The sequence below is a fragment of the Perca flavescens genome, chromosome 18, assembly GCF_004354835.1.
Source record: "Perca flavescens isolate YP-PL-M2 chromosome 18, PFLA_1.0, whole genome shotgun sequence".
Taxonomy (NCBI): domain Eukaryota; kingdom Metazoa; phylum Chordata; class Actinopteri; order Perciformes; family Percidae; genus Perca; species Perca flavescens.
The window spans coordinates 19,042,722-19,064,007 of NC_041348.1; the positions used below are offsets into that span (position 1 = coordinate 19,042,722).

The following is a 21,286-nucleotide window of genomic DNA, read 5'->3' on the forward strand; positions in this document are numbered from 1 at the left end:
GACAGGCTGTGGCTGGATATCAGTAGAAGGATGGGAAAAGCTATGGCTGGCAGTGTAACTGCGTTCCCTGCCGTCCCAGTCACTTTTCCTCTGTACAAGTGCTTTGTCCTGATCAGTGAAAAATCTTCCCATGTGGCGCGTGAGTGTGGTCAACATCTCAGTAGATCAGAGAACTGCCCCCGTGTGACATCAATAAGATTGCCATGACAACCAAGTGATAGGCCTATGACAACCTCAATTATTTTCCCAACTAGACATGAACAAGTATCACCCATTCCTCTTGTGTGAGGGATAGGTGGATATAGTTGTCTGAGGAACAATGACGGTGTGCAATGAATACATAACTGTAATATCATCCTATAAGATTTATGCCCTGTAGTCAATGAAAAATCCGAGGATCTAGAGGAAACTGAACAGATTAACAAACTGATGCAAAAAGAAGGGACTTTGAGGTAAGTTTAACCCCCCCCCCCCCCACACACACACACACACACACACACACACACACACACACACACACACACACACACACACACACACACACACACACACACACACACACACACACACACACACACACACACACACACACACACACACACACACACACACACACACACACACACACACTGTGGAGGTGGGGTAGTGCAATATGGGCCCCTGTGGGGTGGGCTAAGCTTTTATCCTTAATGGTATTTTTTTCCCTTACATTACTTTTACTTTTATACTTTAAGTACTTTTACTTGAGTAAAAAGCTTGAGTTGATACTTCAACTTCTACAGAAGCTAGTATCTATACTTCTTCTTGAGTAATGAATGTGAATATTCTTGACACCTCTGCTAATATTGATAAAACATCTTTGATAATTTGCCAATAACTGAATACAGCCGCAATACAGGAGGCCAAGCAGTCGGCCCGTTCCAAAATGGGCACGTTATGAACGGGCACTGCACTAGTAGTTTACAAATCACCCACAATAAGCTTAAATACATCATACATGATATGATACATTGATGGCTTGTGTGTGGCTTCTTCATTTGATAATGCTTCACACAAATTGGCTAATAAAAAAGGTACAGCTATTAAACAGCTGTAATCACATGATTTATAACCTGGTATGCAGATGCTCCTCTCTGCCTAGTTGGTAATGCCTTTGCAAAGAATCCATCAGGATCTGGTTTGAAACATGCCATTAGATATGGCACATATATAAAATATTCATAACATCACAGGCTGCCAATGTGTCATAAGTAACATTTTTAACAGATCAGTGTCGTTAAGACTGATAGAAGCTGCCTGAGCTTGTCTTGGTGAAATGTTATTCCCGTCTTGTAAGATGTAGTAATGTCGGGTCTTTGCTGAATATATAAATGAATCAGCTCTATCCATTTCATGTAAACCCTATAATTAAATGACAAGTACATTATTTATCAGAATGTTCTCAGAAATGTTATTTAATGTTATTTTCTTATTGTTTGAGTCTATTATCTAAATTAAGCTATTAAAGAATAAGACATTAGATTTAATAGAATTTAGACTAACGATCCATATGCTTCAAGCCTTTAAACATCATGTCAGTGTAATGGTGACTTTTAATGGCTTAATTTTGGAAGCCATGATATTTATTGGCAGCTAAAACAGGGCTAAACACAATGGAGCATTAATGACAGCATTTATCAACAACTTAGAATAAAGTATTGTTTAGAAAGTGCCAGTAATGCAAACCATTGCTGTATTAATTATTGTTCAGTCCCTGTACATGTCAATAAATTGTTTATTTAATGAGCTGCCTGATCAAGAAACGGTGATCAAAAGGCAAGCAAAGTGCAGGATGACATCTGCCTCCATTAGCCTGCAAGCACTGGAAGTTCTTTTTATTTATCATACTGCCACACATTCATCACACATTATACTGCAGCTCTAGAAACCAGCGAGCAGCCTACTACTCTTAATGGAATACAGACAAGTCAAGCAAAATGCAAATTAATATGCCTCACCAGGGTGAAGACTTAATAGAAGCTTATGATTGACCCACATTTAGCATAAACTCTCACAGGGTAAAATGTATCCCTGTGGCAGCGCTCAATTTTCCTCACTGACAGTCACCATTCAAATCCCCTTTCCCCAATCACACAGTTGCCTTAGAAACACCAGCAGCTGCCAGGCAGTCGTTCAAAAATTCCAAAATGAAACGCTTGGATCTCTGGAAATTCCAGCGGGGGAATATCCTCAGCCAAAGATACATGGGTCCAAAGTAAGATGACAAAACACACCATATACCGTTGATTTGTTTTCTGTAGCACCTAGTTTGGTGAAACGGTGCATTAAACAATTACCGTGTGTGATCTAAAATGACACAAAGGAAAATTGAATGAGGAAGCAGGGCTAAGCTGTGTACTTAGTGGTTTGTGTTTTATGGAGTCATTTTATGCTCCAGACTAAGGCTGCACAATTAAATCGCAATATGGACTAGTGCAGTGTTTCTCAACGGGGGCGGTACCGCCCCCCAGGGGGCGTTCAGAAGATGATGGGGGGCGTTGGAAGCAATATTTTGTAAAGGGGGGTGTTGAGGTGCCCTTGGGGGGCGTTTGTTTGAAAGCTAGTTTAAACCAAAGATTCACAATAATAGAGGTTTACACTTAAACTACTAAAAAAATAAGTGGTCTGCAACATTAAAACCTGCCAGTTTACAGCACTGCGACTGGACGAGACGGGTATCCTAACTTTTCTGTGCTTCAGTCAGCTTTGTTTGGCGCAGCTCCGTGCTGCCTTCATGGAAACGGGACGTAAGAGCATCATCTTAAATGAGCTCTGTAGCGACTAGTGAAGCTGCGTTCAGATAAGAAAAGAAAAAAAGCAATCGCCGCGACGTCCTGTTGTATTCTTTAACCCCCCCCCAATGTAGCACAAGTAGACTATATTACACAGTAACAGTTTTTCGTCAGATGGTTTATAGAACACAATGTTTCCTACTGTACCTGAATGCAGCTTCATTTCACGGAGAAAGAGAAAGAAAAGAGACGTGCGAGAGAGATTGACTGTGATTTGTTGTTTGGCTAACATTTAGCTGTTCCGTACACTCCCGGCCAGTTGAGGGCTTGCGTTTGGTGTTTAAAACTTTCTTATGGAAGCGATAGAGGCAGTGATGTTACCGTTTACTGTACGGGACTCTCACACACCTCCACAAAACACAGCGCGATGTGGGGTTGCATTTTCTCCAAACGTTTTTTCTGCTATTTACTCGCAAGACAGGCAATAGCAAACCTAGACTCTTCTAACCCTAAAAAACGTCTATCACTAACTTTCAAGGTTGTAAACTTATTTCCATTTGGCAGTAGGTGTCGTTCTTCAAGTCGTTTGTTATCACCAAAATACTTTTCTGTGTGCGTGCGTGCGTGCGTGGGTCTTCTGTTTTTACCCTTTGATAAGTGCCAGCTTGTTTTCCGTTGGAACAATTCGATTTTAGATTTGAATGAAAACAAGATTTGAATGTTAAATTGCTAGCTGTTTCTGATTGGCTACTGTTAGTGTTTGTAATAATAATAAATTTTATTTAAAGCGCATTTCATGACACCCAAGGTCACTTCACAAACAAAAAAGGACATTCAAATTATAGTCATCTTATAAAGGTGCTGAGGTTCACACCATGCAGCAGGCCTTTTGATAATACCTAATTATAGTTTGAATGTTATCTAGTCTTGGCTAGATTGGCTGCTGTTATTTAATTTGAATGTCAAATGGTTGCATTTTTTTTAAAAACCTGTAAATATATACCTAGAGCAGGTAACAAACAGGGAACCATCTGCATCCTTCAGATACTTTTTTCAGTTTCTGTTGGCAGTTGGTATCAAGAGAGCCAAAAGTGTACGTCTGTTGGATTCCATAGTTACATGTCTGCAACCGGCACAAAATTTCCTACATTTTGACCAACTATGATGTATAAAGAGTGAAAACTGTAGGGGAGACAGCAATTTGTTTGGAAAACTTTCAAAGAATCATAATGCAGCTTTACCCTCTAGCTCTCAGCATTCTCTCCCCATACAAACACAATGGAAAATCTCAACCGGTCTGAAGAAGTACTGCAGCTTCAGTTTTGTTACAGTTTCTATCGGCAGTTGGTTTCAAAATAACAAAAAGTAAAGGTCCGGTGGATTCCATAGTCACATGTCTGCGACCGGGACAAGATTTCCTACATTTTGACCAACTATGATGTATGTAGAGTGAAAATTGTACGGGAGAGAGAAGTTTGTTTGGAAAAAAATTTCAGCGAATCGTACTGCAACTCCACTGTTTCCATCGGCAGTTGGAGAGTCTAGAGCAAAACGTGTACGTCCGGTGGATTCAAAAACAAAAAAACAGAGGAGGGACGGAGAGAGAAAAGGAGGGAGGGAGGGAGACACAGACAGATTAGGAGACAGACAGAAGTGGAAGGCAACAGATCTAGACTACTGTTCATATTACTGTCTGTAGTATCTGTATAGACTACTGTTCATATTACTGCCTGTAGTATCTGGGTTTGTCTGTGACAGTGTTGTCATGGTAACGAATGGCCAGTGGATATGTTTATGAACATGCTTTGATGTCTGTAATCAAGTTGATGAGCAACGCCTGCTGAATCTGTCAGCTGTGCTGTGCTTCAGCTATTCAGAGTCCCTGAGAGCGAGCTCTCAAACAAAGCCTCACAGTGGCAAAACGATAACTGCTATCAGTCAAATGACATCATCCTGAGCACCACAAGGCCTTTGTGAACGTATCGGTATAAAATTTACATGGATAAACGTAAAAATGTGGTCATATCAGTGATTTCAAAAAGTGGTTCGTTCAGTGTTTCGCTGGGAAACATCCAGGAGTTTTAACATTGGAGCCAATGGAGAAAGATATGGACCTCTTGTCATTTGGAAGCTCAACCAGCCAAAAGTAAAAGGCGTATCACAAAACTGAGCAGATTGGCTGAGACTAGACAAAAATACCTACGTTTTGATGTATAAATTGTGTATGACAAGTAGATATTGTGGGCGTGAGAACAATTGAAAACAAGCTATGACATCATCCACTCTAGCTCACGCAATACACACTCTGTTTAATCGATAAAATTTCCTGAAATGATCACTAAACTTAAACAGCTTTTTAACAAAAACTGTTAAAGATATCAAACTGAAAAGATATAGCCTGATAGCTGAATATTTTGTGAACATTTTAAAGTTTGTTTGGCGTCTGTAGGTGAAAGTATGAAGGAGCTGAAAATTTTGGGAGTGGAAGAAGATTTTAAGGAGTTGAAGGCTGCTCTCATTCACTTCAATGTTAAAAAAAAGTGTTAAAAAGCTTAAAATTTTAAAAAGTATAAATAGTAGAAAAAACGTTGAAGAAGTCCCATCATTAGCTGAAAGAGCTGAACATTTGAAAAGTTGAATGGTTTAAATAGCTGAAAGTATGCAGAAGTTACAGAGAGCCATATCCATTACGGATAATGGATAGGGAGGCGCTGGCACAAAAAGGGTTGAGAACCACTGGACTAGTGCAATATCCAAATCGCGTGGCGGGCCCCATTTTTGTTAAAGGCTAAATATGTGTCAAACCATTCTGAATGAAGTATTGTGGTGCTGCAGAGACGTCCAAGACTACAAATCCTATCCTACAGACTAAAGAAAAAAAATCTTTGTTTGGTACAGCTCCTCGCAAAAAAAAAAAAAAAAAAAAAAAAAAAAAAAGACACTATAATCATTTTCATTTTTTAGATTTTAATAATTTTCAATGAAAATTATCATTCCCTCCAATATCGTGAATCATATCGCAATATCAGTCAAAATAATTGCAATTAGATAATTTCCTCATGTCATGCAGCCTTACTTAAGACCATCTTCCCTGTTTGTGCAGGCACTATGCTGAGCCGCTGAGTTTTTTCATTCTAGGTTTTTTATCACAGCACCCAAACTGCTGTTGGGGGAGAACAGGGCAATTTACTGGCCAGACATTTTAATTAGACCCTGTGTGCTATCCAAACAGATAGGAGAAGTATAAAGTCCCACTGTGTACAAACACTTAAGATTCCATACTAAAAAGGGGCAACAGTCAGTGTCAGTTAAAGAAGAAATTAATGTTTTGTTGAGAAAACATCCAGGTCCATTTAGAAATGGTCTTGAAGCTTTTGATCATATGCGATATTTATTAGAGATGGTCCAATACCGGTATCGGCTCCGATACTGCCTAAAATGCTGGTATCGGGAAGTACTGGAGTTTATGCACCGATCTAATACCACGTAATAAAACCCTAAAGAAAATCCACATTAAAGTAGTTTATTTATGTTCTTTTTCCGTTATAACTGACTGTCAAACTGGATAATAAAAGAAAGTTCTGTGGCATTCATTGTTTGTGTTTGTTCATGTTTCACAAAGAGTTTATCCTGAGCCAGACAGACAAAAAAAGATATAAATAATATCACATACATACAGGGATAGTAGTATACAGTTGTTAAAACAAAATATGACACACTGGGTATCAGAACTCGGTAACGGCCGATACGCAAGTTCAGGTATCGGAATCAGTATCGGGAAGCAAAAAAATGGTATCGGGCCATCTCTAATATTTATCAGCAGATATTTGCCTACTTAATGCTCACTATATAATTAAGAACTAAAATGCATATTTGTGTATGGAGTAATACAAGGCAAATGGAGTAGACTTTTCGTATTTCACAAAATTTAGGCAGCCTATGATCGCACAATATTCTGGTTCAGTGAAAAGCAATATGGCATCAAGCATGAGGAAAAAAAAAAAAAAATGACAGACGTACTGAAACTACAGCCCTAGTTCAACTATGTTTTAAGAGTCCTGATGGGAAAGATCGACAGTAGGTAGCAGAACAAAAGTTACTTTAAAATTAATAAATCTAAAATATGTTACTAGACCCTCCTCCAAAGCACACTAAAGAAGGGTCTGGCTATTCCACATAGCATTCGGGGATGGGAGGAAAACGTGCTCTGGTTTAATGGCATTTCTTTAAACCCAATCAGAATTGTCATGGGCGGCGCTAAACTCCGCACAGAGCCGCTGCAAAATAGTCGTGCGAAAGAAAACTGAGATTGGACAGATAGTCTAGCTACCTGTCTCAATTTACCCTGCAGAGATCTGAGGAGCAGTCAACAATAGTCCTCATTAATCCACCAAATTTAAAATTCCAACACAAGGAAAGCGGAAGGGAATGGAAAATGCATGCATCAGGCGGAATTTCCTGCGGCACCAGAGCAATCCCGGAAGTGGAACGTTAAGGATATAGACTAGGTAGAGTGAAGCTAGAGTTAGCCACGATTAACATCTCATCCATCTCTTAATACAATACTTTCATCCTCTCCAAGCCTACATTTCAGCTCGCCAGGTCCATTATCAAGGTTTGGGGCGGGAAATACGCTGACCAGATTTGGCTATTCACACCTACAGTTTTGCCCTTCTGTAACCTCACATTACTCAGACTGCTACGTGTCCTGAAGGCCAGCAAATGGCTTCAGTTAACTCCCCCGTATTGTATGTAATAAAAGCAGAAGGTCACTGCTGAATCACAGCCTGCCTCTCTCAAATGTTTATCCTGCAGAGCCTGAAACTTTAATGAATGGCAGAGCCAGTCCATCACACGGGAGTACAGCTGGGCTGCTTAGTGTCACCAGACAACTTATATTACTGTTGGAAAGATTGTTACCAAGGATTCACAAAAGAAAATTTCAAGGTTAAAAATAAATAGAGAAAATTTAAATCAACACTGGTACAAAATTTGTGGAATGTAAGTGGGAAATGCCACCAATGTTGCTTTTCATCCTACCGTCTGTTTAAAAGTCGCTGGCTTTGATTTGCCATACAGCAAATCCTCTGTTATCTCTGTGACTTAACTAAGAGTGGGGGAAAACAAATTCCACAAATGTGCCTAGTAAATTACACAGACAGCTCCCTGGTTGTCTCACTTAGACCTCAGACCACACCTCTAGAAAGACAAGCGTGTCACCACGACACTGTCAGACTTCTCCAAATTATTGCTTACACTGTACTACTGAATTAAAGCAAAGACTGCACTAATTGTAGCTCGTCCTAACCTCAAGGACCACAGACTGCCCGAACAGCAAGTTACTATCCAGATTTGGAACAGCCCGTCCTTGGGCAGACAAATTAGGACAATGAATGGGTTCCCTCCCAGTTGGTGATTCGCTTTATGGCATTTTGATAAAAAGGGCACTTCCGACAGAACAGGTCAGAATCTATTTTTAACAATTTCCTATTATGCTATAATTATCCAAGAACATATTTGACACAACTGGACACCTAATGTGAGTTTATTAAACATTACTCTTACTTTACAGAAATGGGTCTCTTTTGCTGAGGTTCTGCAAATGGCCCTTAGTCTATGAAAGACTGAGGATAAATGGCGTGTGCGTGTTCCAGGATTCAATCATTTTTAATGGTGCGTGCAGCAGTAGTCCGCACAAGGCGAAGGCTCTTAAACTCCACACTGTTCCCTGCTGTGAAGTTACAGACATTCCAGTATGAACAGATGAGTGGTGTGTTTAAATCTAAGAGAAAAGATAGCCTCTATCCTCCTCAGAGGGGGGATCTGTGTGGCCTAGATAAGGATCATGGGTATTTATTACTCCCACAAGAGCCCTTTGACTGCACCTTTGGTTTATGGGTCTTATGGGAATAGTGAACAAATATTTAAAAACTGGCTTGGGTACTCGTTACTCTACACACCTTGGTAGATAAGACAGTCACTCTATACAAAATGGTGCACAATACAATCACAGCTGCTGTGCAGCAACAAATAATGTCCTTCCACATGTTAACCGCAGTAATAAACAGTCTCATGTTGCCATACAGGAAATATGAACATAACGTGCTGAGACTGTTAATTATTGATGAGGTGCAACCACTAGATTAGATCTCCTGGTATGATCTAATATGCATTATGGCAGCTAGAGTTCATCCTTGATGAATTTGTTATGGTAACCAGGACACATCAAAGTAGTTGCCAGATGTTACAGTGTGGCTGGGATTGCACCTCTGAGTGTGTTTCACCTGAGTGCCCATCACTTTTTGAAAAGAAAGACTTTAAAAGCAGATGGATGTGTTCCTCTTCATATTAATCCACATTAAATTATAACAATTAAAAGGAAGCAGTAAAAATTAATTACATATGATTAAAAAAGAAACTTTGCAAACTCTCCTGAATGCAGTTACAAGTTAATGATGGAACTATCTCATGTAGTGAAATTATCTGTGATAGCCACTGCAGCTCTGAGGCTGCTTTCAAACCAGCCATTAAAGTTTCATTCCTTTTATGTTAAAAACACAGCATGCCTTGCATATTGAAACGGTCCCTCTCCGGGAGAAGCCAAGCCACTCTTTCCTAAACAGCATCAAATATTTTGACAAGTAAAATGTTCAAGGACTGTTCAGACACAACAAATCAAATCCTTTAACCCAAATGGCATGCATGTCTTTTTTTTTTTTTAAGTGCCTTCTCTCCTTTAAGAGTACAGTACCTTTTGCTATCAGAGAAGCACTTGGGCCCTACAGGACAAATGCATCAAAACCTCGTCTTCATGTAGTGGCAGAATATATCCACACTGAATGGAATGGAGAGCAAAGTCTCAAAACAGAAGGATCACGAGGAGATTGTAATTTGATAAAGAATACAGAATGATCACATGTGCAATGTCTGTACCTTAAAATCAAAGACTATAGTCATTGATTAAAATGGACCAGCTATAATATGACCGCAACGCCCAACGTTTTTCACCATCTCTACTCTCTAGGAATAAGTCTTCCATCCCTTAGTCATGGCTCATAGAACCATACTGATTAAACTTCACTTCAGTGCCTGTTGAAATTATATACACAAGACCTCAATTTGTGTTTATTAGTGCTGTGGTATTTCAAAACCACATATTACAGCAAATTGAAATTGCACAGGCTGAGGGTTTGGATGGTGGCCATTTTGTTTTGGTCTGCATTCCATGACGTTGTCTTTCACGTGTCCAATGCCCCTCTGCTAAATGTGTACATGTATTTGGTTTTTTATTTAATAGCGGCCCTCTTGGCCTGTGAGTGAAGGTAGACAGCACATGTACAAAAGACTATCCCAATGGGAGTCTTGTCTCAAGGGCAGAGAGCCACACACACACACCTCTGTCATGTGTGGGTTGGGTGTTAACTAGGTACAGTTAAACCAAACAGAAACATATTTAAATGAGCCTTGACTAAGAGCTCAAGTTCTGCCTCTTTATCATCAGAGAAATAGATGCCTTTTCAGCAGCAACTGAAAACTGGTTTAAATCAGAGAGAGCACGGAATATGGTGCATATTTTTTTAACAGAACGAGAGATGAAACAACATCCATTTAATAGTGTATCTTCTTTCCCTTATTTCCTTGTAGAACACGATCAACATAAAGTCATCCTTTTGGCCTCAGTCTATAGAAGCATAGTAAGTAAGTACAGTAAGTTAAGATACTCATGTTTCCAAACTCAATCCCCCATACAGTATTACTACTTTAACTAACTATGACTTATGACCTATAAAAAAGGTCCCAAAAATAGCATCAACATGTCATTATCATATGAATGTCCACTTATATAGTAATCATTTACTGTGAGTTTACAATTATAATCTCAATTGAACCAGTTGAAAGTGAACTCATCTAAGACAGACTGAACATCAATCCAAAAACAAGGCTAACTTCATGCCGTTGGTGATTATTAAAAATTACACATTAAATTCACCTAAAATATTCTTGTAGCAGACAATATTCCTTTAAGATGAAGGTTGGCAGTGCGTGAGGCTCAGTGTGGCAGCACTACAAACAACAAAATAGGCTTGGCAGTCAGATGCAAGTGATATAAATAGCAAAGCAAGTTGACACAAAGCCTTCACTGAAATTGTCTAAATCTTAACTGAAGAAGAAATGCTTGTAGAAAATGTGAATGTGTGACAAAAGCCATGTCGAGTTTTCCCATGAAGCCAATATTACAGAGAAATTATTATGTGAATGCGCTGTGTGCAAGACAACAATCATGTTTACGTCCATATGAAGCCAAAGTACAATATTACCCTCTACTAACTTCAGAGAAGGAACAAACAGGAGACAGCACGAACAGCCGGGGGAAATATGTTGCAAAAACAATGCAGCTCATTCATTACTCACGCTAGTATTCATATTTAATCACCATGTAAGTCAACAGGAAAACACCATACTGTGCATGCCAATTTGTCACAAAAGAGTTCAGCACTGACAACAAATTAAGCGAATACTGCAGGCCTACAGGAAGATTGTAGCACCATAAAAACAGTCGATATTAGCAGCCAACAGACACAAATACATTTCATGCAGTAATATACTGTAGTTAAATAAAATAAGACTGCAACATTCACAGCATAATGTTGCCGAGCACCGAGAACACCAACTGAACAGACAGAAGGAAGGCATAACAGATATTATAAGTATATTGGCACGAGCAGCTAGCTAGCTAGCTAATGCTTACCTTGTTGTTGTGTCAATTCGAGGTCCCATGGTAATAGCAAACACCAACTTCTGGCTTTAAGTTTGTTTTTCTGCCTGCCTAACTTATAACTGATAAAACTTTAAAAAAAAAATGACGAAGAGTAACAGCTACCAAACAAACTTTTCCACAGCAGTCATTTTGATTTGATTGTAACAGGAAAGCACGTGTAATTTATTTGGTTAATAATGGCTGGGTTCCAGTTAGTGTCACTTGAAGTCGCTCTTTGCAACCATGTACAATAGCAGTGGACAGAAACTGGCTTAAAACCTTGATGGGACGCAGCCATAATTACACCTGTGTTTTTTTTTTTTTTTTTTTTTTTTTTTTTTGTCAGACAGGTCAATGGGATTATTTATTCACAATGCCCTTATAGAGCAGCATGATGGGAGTGTTAGCCGGTGATCTTTCTTGTGCCACATAATTAGCACAAAGACTAGCAGCAATTCTTTGCATAGGAATTAAAGCAGAGTTTGTAAAGTGCAACAGCCGGCTAGCTGTGCACTTGAGAGGACAGGGCAGTCTTAAATAAGCCGCCTTCTCGGGAAAGGTGCGTTGGATTTATGTTGCAGCTTGTAGAATGTGTCATGTGAACCACACTGGCGACTGACAGAACTACAGTAGCTCGCCTGTTCTCCGTTTATTAGACAAATAAAATATGGTTAAATGTGCTGTAGGCCAAATTTAGATAAGCCCATAATAAAAGTATTGTATTGTACTTAAATATCTCATCAGGATACAAAAGTGATATCTAACTGAACAGATGGTTCACCCATACATTTGATCTACAAAATAAAAGCATATCTACTGTAAACTTCCAAAAAAAAATACATCCAATAAATACCAAGTAACACAGGATATCCAAACTTAAAATAAGCAGCTTATGTTACTGAAATGAGATATCTGTCAAGTGGAAAATGTAACTCCTTCCTTAAAAAACAATTACTGATGTCATCAAACTGGATCGCTTATGGTCTTTTGGCCAGGTAACCGTAGCATTTTAGATGGCAGATTCGGCTGTCTTTAACAATAAACATTGTGTTTTGGTTTCATAAAATGAATAGACATATTTCAAAACCTGCCATTGCCTCTCATTACTCAGTTTATGGTTTATCTTCCTAAATATGACAGTGAGAGAAAGAAAACACATCAAACATGAAATGTGACTGTAATGATGGTTTAAATCAAGCTACCAGTTCATCCAGCTCATCCTCCTCCTGTTTCCCTCAGGTGTCATGCTGATTCCTGCTGTGCAGACATGGCTCAGGTCATTCTTGTTTCCAGTCACCACGGCAACGGTCACTTTGCTGAGCAGTGTGCTCAGCTCTGGATCACCTATGTGTGTGTGTGTGTGTGTGTGTGTGTATTTGCCCATGTGCTAACAAGGTCAGTGGTTCAAAAGTATGCATCAACAAACATTTCTCCCCAGTGACCTTCTCTTCGTGGCTCCAGTCAAATTGAACCAATCAACATGAGGGCTTTTTTCATCACCTACCCAATCTGCCTCCCTCTGTCTCTGTGTCTCAGTCTCCCCTCAACTTACCCTTCAACCTCTCATAGGCACACAAGCATGTCTTTTGATAAAAACATGCATTCTTCATAATAACATTATGACACCATTTTGATAGTTTAGTTTACGTAAAGAAGTGATGATGACGTAACCTGACTCCGCCAGATGGATTGCTTCTGCGAGTTGAAAACTGGAGCTCGCGAGATCAGGATGGTCTCACGAGGCTAATGATGACGTGCCACAAGGCCAAAACCCGATTCTTTATATATTGGAAGAGAGAGTATAAGGGTAAGAGGAGGGGAAGCACAACTCTGATTTGTTCTTGTCAGATTAGCAGACCAGATAAACAATTTTACAGACTTATGTTCTGAAAAACAGTATGGACCAAGAAACAATCAACTTACGGAACTGCAGTATATCTGCTTTTTGTTAGATTCATCATAAAACAGCTACAGAGAAGACATATAATCATAGTCTGCTGTATCCCTCCAGCCAACAATCAATACTTTTATTTGCAGTTGTGTTTTTTGTGTTAGTTTATAATTATTGCAGACATTCAGAAAGCTTACGAATTCTGCATGTTTAAAACTAAATCCAATGTCTATATTTTATGCAATATCGCTAACTCTTTCACACTTAATTCCAACTAGGGCTGGGCAATATGTCGATATTATATCGATATCGTGATATGAGACTAGATATCATCTTAGATTTTGGATATGGTAATATCGTGATATGACATAAGTGTTGTCTTTTCCTGGTTTTAAAGGCTGCATTACAGTAAACTGATGTACTTTTCTGAACTTACCAGACTATTCTAGCTGTTCTATGATTTGCCTTTTTCCCATTTAGACATTATGTCCACATTACTGATGATTATTTATCTAAAATGTAACTGTGAAGATATTTTGTTAAAGCCCCAATTGTCGACCCTAGAATATTGTCAGTTAAGTGGAAAAATACAAGAGAAAGCCTCCCAGTGTAAGATCATTTCTAAGTTTCTTTAACCAAAAATAACTATCAAGGTCACCTAGAGGTACTTTGCCATTGCTGTAATTCAAGTATAAAAAGCTTGGAAAAAAACAGCCAAGAATAAAAAACCTTTTCAGAAAACACGTGACCTTCAAGAGCTCCACTGACTACTTCGTCACCTGTGTCATGACTTCAAAGAAACCAGAGAGCACATTCGGAAGTCACTTAGTGTAATCAATACAGGATTGTGTTGCTCTAAGAAAGGCAGCAAAACAGTATAAGGACAGACCATAAGCTAACAAAGCAAGCTATTACTGTAACTGTTAGAAAATGCATTGTATTAAACCTCAAAATGAAAAATTAAACAGATCTGCTTCCTGCTTTTGACCTGAAATTTATGACCAATTTCTGCTTTATATATACATTTATTCTAGTCAAAATTTACCTTATATCAACTAACTTGTAGGTTATATTGCATTGATCAGTCTTTATCTTTTCCCTGTTCAGTCTAATTGCATGTAGAGACAACCGCGTGTGTTTGCTGCCATCTAGTGCACAGATGCAAATATGGCAATAATTTGAACCAATTTTCCATTTGCGTCATGTCTTAGTATGGACATATGTATACGTACCTATACTATTACATTTGTCAGTACTCTCTATCCTTTGTATTCACCCCCACTATTACAGTGCTGAAATATATGTTTTCTTTCATCTGAATAGAGTAAAATCTGAAGATTTTTTAAGGATGTTTAAAGACAAAAAAAAACATTTTAAACTTTTATTTTCCATTGCACAGTAATCTCTATCTACATAATTTCTAAATTTGTGTGGCAGCAGATAAAGTCATAAACATCCATGTGAAAGTTGCATAAAACTGTACAAGAAAATTGGCTACAATGAGAAAAATACTGCAACCCACTGATAGCTGTTGAATCCAGGACAGAAGATGGCATATGGCAGATAGACAGGACTCCCTCTTGTTGCTTGAGTGTGTGGATTGTATCGGGTAAGAATACTGCATACTGTAGTGTATGGACAAGAAACAAATCACACAAAGATGAAAAAACAAGTATAACATTGAAAAAGAAAAAAACCTGAAACACATAAATAACAGTTGGGTCGGAGGGAAAGACATTGAACAGGTTTTCAGGGATGACTTCTAGCTAAAACTAGTTATTTTTCCTGAAGTTGTTTTTTTTCTTCCTATTCTTCACTTTGGGGGTTAAAGACAGAGCTACCTACCAACATCCACACTACAATTCTGACTAAACACAGAGAAGGCCATATCTGTCGCTGTGGAACCAAGAGAGTCAGTGGTACACTTACTGAGGAAGAGAGAAAGGCAAAGACTGAAGTGAAGCAGAGTCGAAGCATGGGCCCAGACATGCACCAGTGAAATTAAACCATAGTTTAGAGATCATCCTCTATTGTACATTATCTTATCTTATTTTATCGTCATTGGTGGCTTTAGTTAGTGTAACAGACACTCAACTGGACACAGTCTGCTGACTGGTGAGACTAGGACATAAACATCAATTATTAAACAACCAAGAATTTAAATGATATCCCTTAATTTACATGAGCACACCCTGACACACACACACACACACACACACACACACACACACACACACACACACACACACACACAAAATATTGTTGTGTTTCAGCTGTAGTGGAATGGTTCAGGAAACAGCCTTATCAACCAACAGTTAGGCCACTTCAAACATTAAACATTAGTCCAAAGGTTACAGTTTTATGACATAATGTGAAACAATACTACTATAAATGGCTGAGTTCCATTGCAACTTGCTCCATTTCTTGAACCCTGAAGATGACCACATTCCCAAATGGACCTGATCCCGGGTCTGCACTCCATGGGTGAAGTTATATTGTATTACACATATTACCGTATACTGTCTGATAGTGTGACGAGCCAAACGATAATGCAATGGAAAAGCTAAAGCAACTCTTTGGCGTCAGAAAAAATATGGCCTCTCTCCTCTTCTGTTGCTTGAGCAACCTCGACATTTACTTTCCAGTTGGTCTTAGATTGTCAAACTATTTACTTATATACAAATAAAGATTAAAAGCTTGGTAGACAGAGATACACCACATTTGAGCTTCACTGCAAATATGGAAATAGAAATGAGATAATAATGAAGGTGAATGTTTCTGACACCAAACACAACTGTCTTGCACCTCAATAAATAAATATTAACAAATAAATCACACAGACAACTTTCTCATACAGACAACTGTCAGCAAAACCTGAAATATGTTTTAAATGTATGCCTTTAAAGGATTATACATCCGTATCTCTATTATCCTGCATATATGAAAACACATAAATAGGATTACTACTCATGTGTATGTAATCTCCATATTGATTGACTCCAGAATTTGGAAACTCCACCAAATCTGGCTGGACGTATTTAACACTGATCTCATCAGCATTTGTACAGTCACACTCACAGACTAAGCCAAACTGTGGAAGCTTATGACATTAGAGGGTGAGGGAGGCACATCACATCACACAGGTCAACAAATGAAATCCTTAGCTAAACAATAAACGTGTGTGGTTCATACGCACTTGCTTTGAAATTTCAGAGTCAAGACAGCTGATGTTGCCATGTCAGTGAGTTAACGATATATGCCTTTTATATCCTTGCCCTCCTTTTTAGATTCCAGCCCTTTTCGTGAGGAGAAATTAATTTGAGTTGTTAGATAAAAGCCACAAAATGTATTTTTTCAACAAATCAAATATCATCCACTTTCACAACAATAGAAAAATAAGAGATTTTCCAATAATACAGACAAGAGCAAAAACCCCAACGAATAACAAATAGAGGAATGGCAAGAAAATAGAAATTAACACACACACACACACTGTTGGTAACGATATGAAAGTCCGTAAGATACAGAGGAGAGTCTACAGGTTGAGCGAGATGACGAAATATCCAGTGTACATCAGTATAAGTTGTTTTCATCCCTGTGACTCTCTGCATAAAGGAGGCATCGCTGACGCAGCACTTCCCCTGGCACTTCAACGCCTCCTCCTTCAGCCTTCACACCCTGCTCCTGTCTCTTCGATGAGTTATTCCTTTCTTTTGTACTTGTCACTCAGAGGTGGATACAGCGTTGCACATTTATTAGCTTTATGTATATATAATGATGTATTTAGATTCGTATTCCTTCTTTTTATATTTTAAGAATGTTTGTAGTCTGTTTCTTCATTAGGTATTTGTCTTTTTTTCAGCTATGTTCATCAGTTTGAATACTGGCCCCGATGGGCTCGGAGTGGAGACAACAGAAAAGTTTTTTTGACAAATCAGAATGATGAATCTCCAGGTGCTTGGGCCAATTGGCTACCTCGGAGAAGTTGAACAGAGATAAACTAAGAGACAAAAACATAAAAAGACACCATTTATTTGCTCCCTTTGAGGTTGTCCTTCTCCCCTATCTACCCCTCAGTTCCACCCTTTAGACTGAGGTAAGAACAGTATTCAACATTGTGCTAGGGAAGAAAATCCCAAGTGTCCCAGTGAAGAAGGCTTGGAAGGATGGATGAATGGACAGACGGATGGGTGGGGGGTCACGGTGAGTCCAATTGGGCCAATGGAAGGTGACAGTTGTGTCCATGGAGCTCTGCTCCTCCACTGTCACTGATCAGAACTGGTACCATTTTTTGTCTTTGCACTTCAGCATCATCTGGAAACAGAGGAAATGTTGGAGTGAGAACATAGTTCAAAATATGAGTTACACGATCTATGATTCTCATGATTAATTCAAAACTTAAAAGTCCCTCATCAACTACTAATTATTCTGCTGTCAATGAAGTTCATGTCATGTCATAGAATGACAATGTTGCTGTAAATTTGGATCACTTGGTAAAATTATAAACATTGCAGGAAACAGGAGACCTTACATATATTAATTCTATGTCTATAAAAAATATGACACAACACGCTCAACTCAGGATCAGACCTTATAGACTTGGTGCTGGACCCTAAATCATTTTTTTTTTATGGCCAAACAATTGTGTGCGCATTACATTTTTTATTGTATTATGTCCTTGTCTTTTTTTTTAATAAATATGTCTATCTCATTTATGAATAGAAATTAGACTCCCTAGACACAGTACTGGGAACTTTCTACAGGCATCTACTGCCCACTAGTGGGTAAATAGTGTAAGTGTGTAAGATTTTTTAAATCAATTGAGAAGGCTAAGCTTCGGAAATATACAGTATTTGACTGCACTACATCAGATGTGTTGTATGCTTTTCTTATACATTGGGTTTAGGGAGGATTGATATTTCTTACAAACATTTGCTGTTATGCAGTTTTACCAGATATTGTAACCAGCTCTGATGATCAAATCAGAACTGAAACAAGTACAAGCAGCTATGGCGTCCTAGCTGTGACGTCTCATGGGGTTTAATATTCTTTCTAGATTTTAGACATTTAAACATGTTCTTTTACCTCGTGGGCGTGTTTGGAAAAGGAGTCTGCGCTGGCCATCATGGCAGCTGTCCTCTCATCCAGCTCGCCCAGTTTCTGGCCTCTTTCATCCAGTGCTATCCGGGCGCGTGCCAGATCTCCAACTATACCAGACGCTGCCCCCTTCATGCCCTCAATGCCACCCGGGCCTGGGATGTGCTGGGCCAGACTTCGTGATGCCTTTCCAGCTGACACCTCACCAACTAAGTTAAGGAAGGAAAAAGAACAGGGAGAGATGTGTGAGTGAGAGGTTGAGTCAATAAAAGACTGAACTGTTGTATATCTGGACATGTGTAGGTTTGGCATACATAGCTCCTCCCTGTCCAACGACTGTGCTCCTCCCCCAAAGAGGCCTTTGAAGAACCCTCTGTTGGGTGCCTCTGGTGTCTCCACTGGTGTAAAAAGTTCACCCAGCATCTCCTGAAACATCAACACACATCATCCTGCTACATACTGTACAGTTTAACTGCCTGTTAAATGTCTATTTATACATTGTTTTGGTATCCACTACAGTACAATACATATACATATGAATATACAGCGCAGTACATACCTTGTATGCACATTCCCAAACATATTTCCTTTATGTTATCCAGTTATTTGGCATGATCATATCAATTGCCTTTAATATGAAATGTTTTCTATGCAGTTCTTCTATGCTCCCAAAACTTTATTTATGATTTAAACCCTCAAATCCTGAACCATGCCGCATTAAATCCATATGCATGCTGTATTGTATATAGCAGGTAAACTGACCTGTAGGTTTTCACAGGTGTCCTGGCTGTAAGTAATCCTCTGGATCTCAGTGGGGGAGCAGAGGTACATGGCCTGACCCAGGTTGGTGAAGCAGAACGTCCTTGCTATCCGCATGTCTGTCAAAGGCAGGTAGTTTACATCCATGAGCGGTCTCAGTCCCGGCACACTAGAGAGGGGGGGTGGGGGCACAGAAATGATTTATGTGATTTTAGACATATTCACTTGTGCACACACACACACACACACACACACACACACACACACACACACACACACACACACACACACACAGTCAGGCAGACAGACAGCTGGGCATCCTATCTTTGTCAGTCTGCCATATGGATGACTGTTCTGCCTCGTTCTCTCTCCTCTATAGAAGTGAAGATTAATGAGGGTGAGCGACAAAGTTATAAACACCTCCTCACTTTTACCCTTCCGCACACTGCATGAAAATTAACCTGGTATGTCTGCATGTGTGTGTTTTTTATTTTTTTATTTAACCTTTATTTATCCAGGTAAACTGTTTGAGAACAACTTCTCATTTACGTGTGCATGTCTGTGTCACCTTGGTTTACATTGTTAAATTTAGGACAACGTTTAGCTGTAGTGTAGCGTTGAAGGTTTAGGTTAGCGTTGGTGTTAAAAGAATGATAGGAGAGAGGTCTAAGGATGTGTGTTGTATGTGTTGTTTGTGTGTTTTGCAAGAGGACAAAAGTTTGTGTCGTGACTTTGAATGACAACTTGAGCAAAAAGAAAAGTTTAATTGAGGATATAATACGATGAGCATGTCCACCTCAGTGGTGACAGCATTTGTTTCTGCCATTTAAAAGTTCACACAATCTGTTACCCCGATAACATTGTTAAAAAAACAAACTGTTGTTTTACACTTGTAGAATATAGGAAATTATGAATTAATAAATTACACATAACAAAGCTAGCACTTAGAGCAACATTGCATCAAGGATAATTCCATTGTCACATAACATCAAAGTGATATGATATTGAATATTGAAATCAGTCTTCTGAATTTAAGCGTTCCCTGCATTTGCAGTAGGTTTATTGGCAGCTGCAAATGGAAAGTGAAGGCTGTTCTCCGCTTGGATTCACATTGATTAAAATGGACTCCAACAGTGACAAGTTTCAATGTGAAAAAAAAATTCCAAATACACTTTTCAAACTATCTCTGCAGCCTTATCCTCTTCATCATAGACCAAATGTGTGCTCATGATGTCTTGAATATGGCTAAATCCCATCTCAATCCTGATGCAGGACCCTGATGAGCTCATAAGCAGGCACCTGTGCCCACCTCCTACTCCTCTATTGGTCAGAACTAATCTAGCATAGCCCTCTTATTGGCTAGTTTACACATGGACACTGCACTTCTTCATAATCACATGTGTCTGTTTTAAAGTGTTTCATACTCAAAAGCTAGATTTTGTGTGGTTGTCATGGCAATACTGACCAAAATTGGCAAAAATACTGACCCATCTTTTAAAAACACAAACTCAAGTGTGAATACTGTTTTCTGTGTAAGTAGCAAAATATGATCATTCAAAAAGACTTTGATTGATACATTTTTCTAATAACTAGCTATTTCCAACTGATGCAGACTGACATGTTTCTCACCTGAGGGTCATGATGTGGCCATTGGCACAGAAACAAGCCAGAGACACGCCTTGGCTCATCTGCACCACATCTGCCCTTAGGATGAAGGAGGTCTCTGTGATACTGTGTTTATAGATGCAGGTCTGGGAAGGGAGGGAAATGACTTTGGCCTGTTTCTCGGAACACACCACAGCATACTGGCTCTCGTTGAGGTCCTGGGAGGTAGAAGGGGATACGGAGACAGGCCGGCGCTTGCGGACCTTCTCTCTTTCTTCACCATCCGCTGTAACGTTGGGCTCAAACCAGGGCTCAAACGGAGGGGGCAGCATGGAACCTGTTGAGTCCAGGAAAGCCATCCGCATGACGCTTCCCTTCAGCCGCACCAAAATGCCTGATGAATGG

General features: G+C 39.2%; 2 protein-coding genes across 4 annotated transcripts in view; both read right to left on the bottom strand.

Moving 5' to 3' along the window:
* The window catches only part of sash1a (SAM and SH3 domain containing 1a), a 254,380-nt gene extending 242,537 nt beyond the window's left edge, over positions 1-11,843 (bottom strand). The window contains exon 1 of the mRNA XM_028606087.1: positions 11,521-11,843. The gene's annotated coding sequence lies outside the window, so the exon portion shown is untranslated. The remainder of the gene's footprint in view (positions 1-11,520) is intronic.
* Positions 11,844-14,787: 2,944 nt separating this feature from the next.
* The window catches only part of stxbp5a (syntaxin binding protein 5a (tomosyn)), a 105,579-nt gene continuing 99,080 nt past the window's right edge, over positions 14,788-21,286 (bottom strand). For all 3 annotated transcript variants that reach the window (XM_028605794.1, XM_028605793.1, XM_028605792.1), the window contains 5 exons: positions 20,906-21,275; positions 19,280-19,445; positions 18,832-18,943; positions 18,506-18,726; positions 14,788-17,734 (listed from right to left, as the gene is read on the bottom strand). In XM_028605794.1, the coding sequence (XP_028461595.1) occupies positions 17,693-17,734; positions 18,506-18,726; positions 18,832-18,943; positions 19,280-19,445; positions 20,906-21,275 (911 nt within the window). In that variant the 3' untranslated portion in view covers positions 14,788-17,692. The remainder of the gene's footprint in view (positions 17,735-18,505; positions 18,727-18,831; positions 18,944-19,279; positions 19,446-20,905; positions 21,276-21,286) is intronic.